Source organism: Echinops telfairi, unplaced genomic scaffold, assembly GCF_000313985.2.
Source record: "Echinops telfairi isolate 266 unplaced genomic scaffold, ASM31398v2 ScPeMD7_31;HRSCAF=116, whole genome shotgun sequence".
Lineage (NCBI taxonomy): Eukaryota > Metazoa > Chordata > Mammalia > Afrosoricida > Tenrecidae > Echinops > Echinops telfairi.
Window position 1 is genome coordinate 41543982 of NW_022103928.1, and position 12954 is coordinate 41556935.

The 12954-nt window shown below is 45.3% G+C and overlaps 1 protein-coding gene across 1 annotated transcript in view; it reads right to left on the minus strand.

Annotated features, from left to right (window-relative positions):
- The window catches only part of DPP6 (dipeptidyl peptidase like 6), a 398654-nt gene that overhangs the window by 18002 nt on the left and 367698 nt on the right, over window positions 1-12954 (minus strand). The window contains exons 16-18 of the mRNA XM_030885622.2: window positions 9446-9544; window positions 6766-6835; window positions 3810-4004 (exon numbers count right to left, since the gene is read on the minus strand). Of these exons, the coding sequence (XP_030741482.1) occupies window positions 3810-4004; window positions 6766-6835; window positions 9446-9544 (364 nt within the window). The remainder of the gene's footprint in view (window positions 1-3809; window positions 4005-6765; window positions 6836-9445; window positions 9545-12954) is intronic.

The following is a 12954-nucleotide window of genomic DNA, read 5'->3' on the forward strand; positions in this document are numbered from 1 at the left end:
GGGGGGGGGGGGCAAGGAGAGAAAACAGCAGCAAATAGGAAAAACCCAGGAGGAAAAAGGACGAAGAGATGGGAGAGACTTTGCTATGTCGCTCCTCGTAAGGAATGGCTTCACATAGCTGTGAACTTGAGTTCCACTCTCATTCCCAAGCCCACTTGGCCTCATCTGCTGCGGTGGCAATTGCTGGTTGCTAGTCTACCTCCCCAGGCTCACTCTCTTTCTTCACAGTACCCCTAGTTGTTCTGCCACCCGCCTTTGACCCCATCCAGGCTGACCTCATGTCCAGGCTCAGGGTGGGCCCACTGGTTTCTAGGTAGCTGCCTGCATATCCCTTGCCTGTGACTGTTTCTGGAATGTGCACTTCAGGGCCAGTGTGACTTAAGGAGAGGTTTGCCAGGTTTCTCTGGGAAGACCCTCTCCTCCTTTGCTGCAATGGTTTTTGGAAGTGCCCCCTCACCAATGTGCAGACCAATACAGAAGCCTGGAACCAGGCCTCCTGGCAACCATCTGGGAGCAGGAGAACCGGGCTTATAGGGAGGTCATTGTGGTTGGCTGAGAGGGGATGTGGGGGAGGGACCCTGGTCTCTCCAGCTTTGCTGGGCCACTGGATCAATCAATCCTGAGGATGTCTCCCGCACCTCCACTGGATTCCAAGTTACCTGAGCCAACATAGCTCCATATTCTTCAATCATGCTGGAATTCTGTGTGTGCTTTCTTGTTAACTGCCAGGTAGAACTATTTTAACCAATATACCTTTCCTCATTAGTTTGGTCCCTTGGGATTGCTCCCTCCTCTGAATTGACTGTAACATATTGGGCATATTGCTTTGTCTTTTTTTTTAACTAGCTCATAACTCCCTAAGAAAAGGGGGGGCATTCATTCAAATACTGCTTTCTCATTCAACAAACATAGATATGCGTATTTCCCATGGGGCGCCAATCTTTTAAAAAGAAGACAGAACCTGCTTTGAAAAGTTTTCCCCTCCTTGCCTCTCTCTTTCTTTTGTGTTGAACAGTGAAGATGTGTGTGAATACTGGCCAAGGTCAAATCTTTTAAGCTTGCAAAGTATAAGACATGACAACAGGTATAGATATGCCATAGTTATTTCAAAATGATACGGAAAACACATGTTTATGAATTTAGCACTCTCTCTGTGGCCAGACTCGCACCTCGTGTACTCATCATCTGCAGGGTGAGGGGAGGGCAGGCCTTGCTGTTCAAACCCTGGCTATGTGTGATCTGTGCTCCCTTGCTCTTCTTGCCTTTCCAAATATTGAGTCTGCAGAGTGGGTTGAGTTATTCTTGTAACATCACTTCGTGGGTAAGCCCTGTGGACCCCTGTACTTTCCTACACTACACGACTACGACAATTACACATCTTCAAAGTGAGCCCGAATTGGTAGCCTGGCACTGGTTCTTGGTATCTGTTTTCATAAACCAACAGGGCAATTCAATAAATAATTGTGAGCATCAATCGCTTGGATCGAAACCTCTTTCTGTTCTCTACAATGCTCTGTTCATCTTGTTGAATCAATGATAGGGATGCGAAGGAAGGATAAAACAAAACATACCACTTTATCCAAACAGCCAAAATGAACAGTAACGAAATCCACACAAGCAATAAGTCTGAAGAGATATTTCACTAAAGAGGATATATAAAAGGTCACAAGCCCATAAAAATGCTTAATGATTTTGTTACCAGGGAAATGTAAATCCAAATCACAATGTGATCCCACTTCCCACTCATGTCCCCCAACAAAACTCACGCCGTCAAGTTGATTCTGACTCGTGGTGCCCTGAAGGGTGGAGTACAAGTGCTCCTTAGGCTTTCCAGGCACGGGGTGGGCAGTGTCATCCTTCTCCCAAGGAGCAGTGGGTTTGGACTACAGACCTTGCAGTTAGCAGCCTGATGCTTAGTTCACTACCGCACCAGGGTTTCTATTTCCCACCACTAGGGTGGCTAAGAGGCGCCCTGATGGCATAGTAGGTTGGGATGCTAACTGCAAGGTCAGCAGTTCAAATCCATCAGCTGCTCCATGGAATGGGATGTGGCTTTTTATTTCTGTCAAGCTTTACAGCCTTGGAAAGCAGAAGAGGCAGGGCTACCCTGTCCTACAGGGTTACTGTGAGTCAAAATCAACTCTGTGGCAGTGCCAATGGGAGGGGAGTAAACATGGCTAAAATAAAACCAAAAATAACCTGAAAATAACTAGTGAGGACAAGGATGTGGAGTAATTGGGACCCTTGTGTACTTTGGGGAAGGAAGGAAAACGGCACAGTTGCTGTGCAGAACAGCTTGGCAGTTCCTCGAACAAACAGAGTTTCCATAGGGCCCAGCAAGTCCACTCCTGTAGATGCTAGATCCAATGGGACCGAACATAGGCTCACACGAAGTTTCATACATGAATGCTCATAGTATCCTCTTCCTAATATCTATAAAACGAAAACAAAACAAACGTATACCAACTGCTAACCGGAGAAACCAAATTAGTGGAATATCATACCATCATATAAAACCATTATTTATATTATTGAAACAAACAGATGATCCTTGAAAATACTGTCCTTAGAGAAAGAAACCAGGCAGAAAAGGCCAATATTGTCTGATTCCATTTATAGAAAATACCCCAAATAAGTAAACCCACAGAGATAGTAAGCAGCTTGGTGATTGCCAGGTGGGGTGGGAGGGAGGAATGGGGGTGATAACATGTTTCACAACTTGGTATTGATGATGGCTACTCAGTATTGTGAGTGAACTACAAGCCCCTTAATCACACACCCTAACCTGGTTAGTTTTCTGTAATGCAAATTTCACCTCAACCGAATATGTGCCATTTTTCAGAATTGAGGGCTACATTCTCTAAGCAAACCACTGGGTGTGTCTAGGGGTTCATTTTCTTGGTAATGAGGGTGACAGATTTGCATGAATCCATTCCTTTTTCCATTCATGCACACCCCTTGTGTCGTGTGACAGAGAGAGGTGCAGATACGGGCAAAGGTCTGTAGCCATACTACAGAGACCCCAGGCCGCCTGTGTGGAGGTGCGACTCTGTTTCTGTCTCTCTTGGCCTTGTTGTGGTTAACACATGAAATGAGCCAGTTAGATTTGGAAATATGATCATTAAAGTCTCTTCAGGAGAACATTACGGATAGTTTCCCTGGGCATTTGGAAATGTTCAGTGTTTGTGTACATGGGTAAATTCCAACCAAAATGCATGCATTGAGGAGAAACACAATCGGAGTAGGCTGGCCGGGTCCCTGTTACTCTGCTTGCGTCCTTCTAATGGCACGGGCTGGGATGGTGTGGTAGTTACATAAGCTATTGTCAACTTGCGACTCTTCAGAGTCATGGGGTGGAGTTTGGCCTGCCAATCAGGTCGCAGCTTAATGACCTCATTTGGAGGCACTAAAGAGATAAATAGCTCGCGGGAGGCGGGACACACACTCACTCACTTCTTGTGTGGTATTCCTGATGACAAGACATATGGAGCTATGCTAGAGTCCTGGAGGTGGAGGAGCCACGTGGACACCCATGTGAGCCCTGAGATGCTTAAACCGCCGCTGACCACAGGACTTTTCACCCACTGGCCTGTGATCTTCGTGCAGTTGGCGTCATTTCGCAAGTCTAAAGAGGGATTTATAGATTGGTGGCAGACATATGGCTATTATCAGACTTACGGACCTGATCTGGACTGGACTGTTTTCCCCATAGTCAATAGCTCTTTTATATAAAACTCTTTATTATACACATATGAGTGTCAAGAATTTGTTTCTCTGGTCAACCCAGGCTAGCACAGATGGGCGCTTACCTTACGGCTTCCACCTGGTCCTTCTCCTCCAGAGAGCCCAGTTTCTTCCTCACTTCGTGCAGGAGATTCGTTCCTTGGAACCCACTGCCACGGCCGTCACACTTCACCACCACAGCTCCATGGCTACTCACCATCACCGTCTCCCAGTTCACTTCAAACTTTTCTGCCACACTCTGGCTCCCTGGGGCTCCATCCCTGGAAAAGAGGACCCCAGGTCTCAGCCCTGTATGGTAGTGACTTGTCTACCAACCCCCGTGCTGGGGGTTCCCTTCAAAGGGTTTTCACCCATGACCCGGGGCTGCCCAATTCTGAGCCCTCCGGATCTGTTGCCAAAGAGGGTGAGCAGAGCATGAACAGCGAGACAAGAGGAGGGTGCGGAGGCAAATGCATGCTTCCGTGGCCTGGGACATCATCAGCGCCTTCCCAAACAAAAAGGACTCTCCCAAAGCTGACACAGGAAGCAGCCTGGATTTGGAGACAGGAAATGTTTTTGTCTTTAAGCCTGTCAACCCCTCCTTCGGGTGGCGTTGTTCGCACTGAAGTGCTCTCTCTCCCTAGCACATTGATGTCTCATGCTGTTTCCCCTCAGTCCTCCTCCCATCAGTGACAAGGATGCATTTGTTTCTTTTATGAAATAGTTTTTTTTTAATATAAATTAAAAGAAAGAATACCAGCGTGCACATCTCCTCAGAAAGGAAGGCAACTTTCTGTTCATTTGGAGGCAGTGTGTAATCCAGGCCCTCCGTGGGTTGGGTTTCAATGGGCTATGTGGGCTCACTCTGACTACTTAAAACCAGCCACAATGGAGTACTGACACCTCGCAATGGGTCAGTGATACCATAAACGGGGCACTGCCTGAAAAACCACCACACCACTGGGTATGGGGAGGTGATGTAATGTGCTTTCCTTTTAGTGGAGAAAGTGTGGGCAGGCAGGAAAGAAGGTCAATTCCAGTCTCAGCGACAGATGGCAATAATCCCCTCTGCTCACTAGGCCAACTGAAGACGTGCTACTCAAAGGGAAGCCAATCCCTGGCACCACTGCCATCTCGGCTCTCTGCCAATGGCTCAAGAGATGCAGGGTGAGGTGTAGCATTGGCGGGTGGGGGCAGACGAAAGATTGCATGACCCTGGAGTCATGCATCTGAGGCTCAGTGGGGGACTGTTGTTCTAGGAGGACGTTGCTACGTGGGAAGCCATTTTGCCTTCTTTTGGGTGTTTGTTTTAAAAAGGCACCGCATGGTATGATTCCTTTAGCGCCCTGGGCCGAGCAAACCTCATTGCTGTCAAATTTGAAGTCATAGCAAGAAATAACGACGCAAAAAGCTTGGAGTTTGCAGGCTTGCGAATGAAGTGATATGTCAACTGCTTTGTACCAGTGAATAATTAATTTCAAGCCCTTTCTAAATTCATGAAATGACAGGCTGCCCTGGGATGAGTTCTACCGCTTTTACTTTTGAAAGTAAGTCGGATGGTTTTTCAAACTGAGGACCATTTTGGGATTTCTTCAAGGCTGCTGGAAAAATCTTTGATCGGGGCATGAAAGCTGGCTTTGACATCAGTAGCATCCTTGATCCCACTAACCCCCAGCCACAGGGTCGATTCTGACCTGGGGCAAACTACAGGGCAGAGAAGAACCGCTGTGCAGGGTTTCCAAGGTGGTTGATTCTTCTGGATGAGACGAGTCCTCGTGACTGGCGGGTCTAGTTTTTCTGTTAGCACTTCAATGCTTAAGCAACTGTAACACCATGCCTCCTTGTATATTTTAGAGTGCTGTGAAAATCTACCCTTCAATAAGGAAGTTGAGGAGGCAAAGTAGAAAGCGTGTGTGCTTAGGGGGAAACATTCAGTTTCTGGGGCTAATTTCAAATGAACTCATCGCAAAATCAGATATTGGAATATCTTGGCCATGGAACCTTTTTCTACCCAGTAGGCAAGGCCCCTGGATGGAAGCAGAGCAGGACAATTGAGGGAAGTCGGGGTAGCATTTATTCAGATGGGGGCCTGCACTCTATGCCCTAAAACAGCCCCAGTGTAGACCTTTGCTCAATTCGGATTCTTGAAAAATAATGACCAGTTAATTTTTTTCAGGCCCCCAAAGGCCTGAAAAGAACAGACTGTGATGTACAGAAGAACATTTGCTAAATTGCCCACGTGGCCCCTCACTTTACAAAAGCCGTGAGAGTGTAAATTAGCTCTTCCTTAACCCCCAGGGCAATAATCAGAATGCACAGCCGGGACCCGGGGTCTTCACCGAGATGCACAGTCTCCTAACGAGGGTTCCACCTTCAGAGGGGTTGCTGTAGCACTTTCTTTGCTCTCCACAAAGAAAGAAGAGGGCTTGTTCCATCGCATGAGTTATATGAGGAATGATTCTGGACGCATGAATGGTGTTCAAGGTAGTGTCATTGTCATGGCTGCAAATAATGTGCAGGCACCAGTGCCCTTGCATAACTCAAGAGTGTGAAATATACCGGCTCAGCAGGCTGAGACCAGGTGGGGCCATCCAGAGATGAGCCTCCATCTCTTCTGAGTCTAGCAGTTTGTCAGCAGTCAGAGTCCCCTGTCCAACCCTCAAGTTGGCAAGTCCTGCCCCCTCAACATTACTAGGAGCCCCAGAAGGAGCCTTTCACAAGGGTACTTGTCTGACTCCTTTCCCAGCCCTCTCTGAGCCATCCATCAGCTATGGCTGCATGACTGGTGGTAACATACGGATGGCCCACCTGCCTTCATGCTATGCAAGTTCTGCTTTCATTTCACCTCCGGAGGTCACCAATGTTGACGCACAGAACCTGGTATTTGCTGGTGAGTCAGCGTGTTTGTAGTTTCTACTGTGCAGCAATAGAATTTCTCTTGTGTAGTGTTACTATTTTCTTTGGAGATGACTATTCATGTTGTGTGGTGTTACTGATTCCCAAAGTAAGCACCCTAAGAAAGAAAGACATGCTGGTACTCACACCACCAGGAGCAGGGGATAGTGGGTTGTGTCTGTAAAGGTAGCCGGCTTCAGGATCTGCATTGGCAAGTCTTGGAAAAAAGAGGCACAGCAACAAAACACATCAACATGTTAGGCAGGAGACAGTCATCACACATGGAAGAAGTGCTGGTGGTATTTGGACGGGTTTGACTTGGATGTGTTCAACTGGGTTGGTTGGTTAGAAATGCTCCTTGTAGGACTTGGGGACTAGGGGGTTGGGAGGAGGTGTTGGCAGTTGATCCATAGAACAGAAGGCTGGCTATGAGTTCTGTCTCAGGGACTGATTCATTGTGTGACCTTGGGCAAGTCACCCAACATCTTTGAGGTTTAGTGTCTTCATCTGATTCTTAAATTCAATCTTGTATACAGGACTGCTTTGGAAACTAGGATAGATGGTATTGGCATAACTGCTTGTTAACAAGGAGAATTATGGGCTGAAGAAATAGAAACCCTGAGGGCAGCATGCATCCCTCTGCCAGGTGTCCTGGTGCAGCATGAAATTTCATGTCTCACAGTCCCTGGGCTGTTCCCTCTGGGCTGCTGTGTCCACAGCACAGCTGGGAATCAATACTTGGGAACAGTGGGAAGGGGAGAGAAAGGGAGAGGGTGACACAAAATTTTAGAAATTTCCTCACCCGTTTCTTCTTCCTCAAACACAACAAACCTCCTACTCAAGTTAGAATTTTTTATTGATGTGAATGACAACCCAGATTACCAAAGGCATAGCAATTAAATTGGAATTTGTGGTCTTTTCCATACAATTCCTATCCAGTGATCCACCCCAGGCTGGGTTGTGCACCTGCAAGTCAGCTCTGACACGGCCTGATTACTTATTCTGCTGCATGTTAATGACTTGCAAATTGGATCAATGGCCCAGGGAAGGCAGAAAGGCAATCGTTGGACTTTATCATTTAAATATCCATAAAACATGGTCTGGGCTGCTCTCTGCCACTGATAAGCCCAAGGGCAGACCTTGAATTGGGGCCAAGGCTGTCTGAATACATTTCAGGAGAGCTCTTCTTGAAGACCTATTACTTTTCTAATAAAAGCCCACGCCTCTGGTAGCATCAAACAAAATAAAAACAAGTCAGTAGGGCCAACCTGTTCCCATTCTTTCTGCGCAGGCCCCCGTGCAGACAGCTGTGTCTTCTTTCTTGCATCTGTTCTCACACTTGACTTCCAAACTGAAGATTTATGCCCCCCAACCTCCCCGGCCATTGCGCCCATTCCAACTTTTAATGACCTTGCATAGGGTGTTCTAAGCTGTGAAAGTTGTTAGTAGGTAGCCTCATTTTTTTCCCATGGAGTGGCTGGTGGGTTTGAACCACCAAAGTTGTGGTTAGCAGTCTAGTGCGCGTTCTCAACTGCACCCACAGAGCTTCTCTGGGGAAAGTTTTTGTAGGATGTGGGAAAGTTGGCTTATTTGTGTCTCAAAAGCTCTTTTCCTGCATTTTTTCAGAGGTGGGGAATGCGTTTCACACGGGAGTGCTTTAAGATTTGGGAAATGTTATCATGGAAGTGATGTGTGGAGCGAGTTGGATGATGAAGGGCTGTATTTAAGGGTATCAAAAGGCATCGTGTGAAGGAATAGAGCCATCCTGAAAAGAAGCAACAGATGTGAGAAATACAATGAAAGAGGTTTGGGAACGTTTGCTGGGAGAGGGGCTCGGGGTCTGACAGAGCGAGCTATCAGGGCTGGCTCTAGAGCACGTCTCCCCTTGGAAGGTTAATTCTCTGCAGTTGCAGTCTTAAGGTTCTCAATAGGTTGTGCACGAGGGCCCTATATTTTCCTTTTGCATTGGATTTTGCAAATGGTGTAAGCAGTCCTGAGGTTGATAGACATGGAAAGTATACGGGGACTATTTGCTTACCCATCTTCTGAAGCCAGGGATGGGGGCATTGTTTCTGCCATGGGCCATTTGGACATTTATAACATCATGTGGGGACCAGATTGGTCAAGCATTTGGTTACTTCACCCAGAATGTGATGGCTGGAATGGCTTCTCTTTGGTGAGGTGTGTAATGTTAGCTGATATTGTGATTTCGTGGGCCTTGCCCACTTGTTTTCTATTCTATTTTCTACCACGAGCTCTGATGACCGATACTTGGAATACCTCCACTATCTGTGTCTACTTCTTTTTTGAAAACATGCTATTGTGCTTGAAGTTTACAGGGCCAAGTAGTTTTACATTTAACAGTTGAGACAATTTTTGTTTCGTGACATCAGGTGCGATATGTAGAGGAAAGATAACAAAGTAGTAAAGATATTTATCATCAATGAACTCAAACATATCAAAGGACAGGGGAATCTCTTATTCTGTTGCCACCAAAGAAGAAGAGCGTTTCAGTTTGGTGCCGCCTTTCAATTGTCAGCCTCACCGGGGAAGAATGCAGATGCTCATCTGTTTGTGTTGGTCAGCAGAGTGAGTGGCATGGCTGTGAACAGTAAATTCACAAGATATTTCCCCCTCCATCCTACAATAACTCCCTTGCTGGCTGCAAAGCACATTTCTAGCTGCTCCCCAGGGAATTCTGCCTTGCCACAGGGTTGGGGAAAGCTTCAATTGCTGACGCTCCAACACGCCACAAACTTCAGAACAGAAGTTTGTTGATTTGGTTTTATTCTTAGAGGGAAAACCCCCACAAAAACATGGCACTTACTGTAATCATCTATCTCGAGCTTTCTGTATTCTACTTTGGGCATCTGCCGGTCGTTTATGGCCTTCTGTACATGTTCGTTTGTTTCTAGGTCAAACAGTTCTGAAAGAGAGACAAAGACGAGTTCAGATTCAGCAAGCATTTGCTGAAAACTTAAGGACAGCCATGGGGTTTCAGGTTCCAATATCAGTCCTCGAGGTAACCATTCGTGTTCCCATAGAACAGATAAAGGGAGACATTGCTCAAGATGCATGGCTGGTCGTTGGAAGAACTGATCTCAAATCAAGAACTGGGGCCAATGGAACATTCTTTCCACTACATTAAGCGACCCGGGGCACCAAATCCCGACCCCTAGCAGAGTTTGTTCTCCATGACGTTTCTCATCTTTGTGTGTAGGATATGGTAGATGTTTCATCTTAAGACTGCTGGTTTCAGCTCATACATTGTCCAACCATTATGGAAAACAGAATGGTGCTTCCTTAAAGAAATACAAATACTTCCGGATCCTACTGGGTCTATACTCTAAAGAAATAAAGAATAAAACATGAACAGATATCTGCACACCCATGTTTACTGCAGCGATTTCTATAAGAGCAAAGGATGGAAACAATGGCAATAAAACCACCTTAGAGGAATGGATAATCAAACTCTGGTACACACACCATGGAATATTAGGCATCCCTAGAAGGCGATGATGAGTCAAACCCCTCATGGCATGAAATGGAGGACATTATGCTCAGCAAAGTCAGTCAAGCTCGTAAGGATAAGTATTTTATGACACCATTATCATGAAGGAAAAAAGGAACATAAAAATGTTTTTTATATCAAAGAAAAAGACTTTGAAGACGATGATGAGGCCAGGGCTGGGTGTTGGGGGAGAGGGACGTGAGAAGGAATTAAGAAGGGAGGATGGAAGGAGAAAAAACCAGATGGCTGGTTTCAGGAAAGACAACATCATTTAGCTGTCAAGGTCACATGACCTTCCAAATAGCGTGTCTATGAGAACCAGGGAAGGAAAAGGAAGTAAAAGAGAAGTTAGAATGTTTATTTCATTTTCCCAGGAAAGTTGATTCCAATTTCTTTAGTAGAACACAAGACTACCTGGTCTTTAGAGACCTTACTTTGGGTGATTATATGAGTTGACTTGAAAGTCCTATGAGTGACACTTCACCATTTGGTGAACCTGGACTTTTACCTTTTTGATCAGAGGAGCTATGGGTCCCTGGCAGTGCAGTGCCAGGGACCCCAAAGTCTACAATTCGAAACCACCAGCCGCTCCTCGGGAGACAGATGGGGCTTTCTACTCCCATGAGGAGTAGAGGCAGCTCTACCCCGTCTGATAGGATTGCTATGAGCCAGCAATGACTCAATGGCCATGAGCTTGTTTCTGTTGGATCAGAGGGGCTTGGGTGAATTCTGCACATGGCTTGTGTGCACTTGGTCTTTGTTTCTTAGGTTGTAGCGATACACTAGGCCTCATCGCATGGTTTCTCCAGTTTAAAGGAAGCCACTTCCTTGTCCCACTTTGTTACTCTCCTGCCGAAATGGCCATTCCCCATTTATTTCATAATTTAATGTGTAATGAAGATCCTCCTACGTCCTCATTTCCTTTCTGACTTCAAGCCTTCATGTAGGGACAATTTGCGTTCCGTGAAAGCACACCTTAATTTTGAAAAACTCTACTTCAGCTTGACAAGTGTTTTTGGAACAGCTATAATCTGTGACCATTTAAAAAATAAAATACATGATCAATATTACAATGAATGTTGAGCTATTCATACAAATCAAACCTCTCCCCCCAATAGTAGGCAGGCTGTAAAGGCACAGAGAAGTTAAACCATAGCTCATAACAGGGAGACCTTGGCAATGAATCAATTCATCTGTGAAGCCACCTTCAATTACCAACATTTGTCAAGAATCCAAATGATCATTTAAAAGCAGGGTGTCAAACTCCTTTTTCTGTAAAGGGTCAGAGTCTATGAAACTTCATTGTGAGCAAATGAACAAATACCATGTTACAAATGGCAAGTTTCTGGACACACATTGGAATGTTGAGCTATCATAAAAAAAACAGAAGGGAGAAATTGTAAGACCTTTTTCATATACGTTGAGTTTTAAGGATCTGATGTGGAACACCACTGTAAAAGGAACCTTACACCACTTAGCAGGTAGGAAATAGTGTCCTTTGTAATTAATGGCAAAGTACAACTATATCTGTAGAGGATATATATGAGACAAGGAAAATAATATTGCTACTAGGATTCTAGTTGGGTTTATTACAAACCCAATCTGTTCAACATTAGTGGACGGCTGCAGCAAAGTTCTACCACAGGCTTGCCTTGATCTCCGAGTACCTTCAAAAAAGGGTACTGAAAGAGGCTGCTGCTGCTCAAAGATCAGTTAGTTCAAAGGGGTGATCTTTCCATCGGTCTTTTAAGCAAGACCGAAGCTAATGAAGATGATGTTGTGGACGGAATCATTACCAGATACCAATACAACCCAGAGTAAGGGCCAATCAAAACAGGGGCTCCGGAGGGGATCTTCTTGGCCAGTGCAGTTCAAGGCGGAAAGGTCAGCTCAAGGAGGTTATGGTGACTGGGCTTTGGGATCTTCAAGGAACAATCTTGCTATATTATTTTGAAGGACACAGCTACGATAATGGAGCCTTATTAGGCATACGTTTTAAGAAACTAGGGAACTTCATTGGTGAGAAAAAGGCTAGGAATACTGCACCAGGGATTCCGCCCCCTCCCCCCATCACTCCCCTGCTGTCCTATGAGAAGTTTGTTGGGAAATCCTATACCTCTCTCCTAGGGTCCTGATCTTGACCCTCCAGACTTCTTTTTGAGTTTTCCAAACTCAAATAACATTGAAAAAGAACATGATTTAACTCCCTTGGGGATCTCAAAACTGTGATTTTGATATGGTACAAATTGAAGAGTGTAGGGTTTTCTGGGGGAAGGATTAGAGAGATGGAGACACTGTCTTCAGAAGTGTCTAGACCTAAAAGTAGGATATAGGCAGAAACAACAGCTTCACATTTTGAATGTTTGTTTAATAAATGTTCTGTGCTTTTCTAGGATACTTTTTAACTCAGCCTCTGAATGGTCAAAACTCAAGGTAGTCCATACAGACTTGACCTCAATTTTGAGATGCAGAGACTTGGTTTGAGAGATGGCACACTACCTTGTAGTAATGTGTTCAATTTGAAGACAGAGTACTCTTTCTCAGTACTCATAAATAGATATTCTCTTGATCCCCACTGCCCTGTTCAACACCTGTGCTAACAGGTCTGAGGAATCACTCATTAGGTCTGAGCGCGCATATGGCTCCTGACCTTTACTGCTCCAAGCACACAATCACTTCATAGGAGTTGGTTTGTGGGAAACCATCAATTCATTAACCTTGTTCTTTTTAAAAAAATCATTTTATTGGGGGCTCATACAATTCTTATCACAATCCATAAATCCATCCATTGTGTCAAGCACATATGTACATTTGTTGCCCTCATC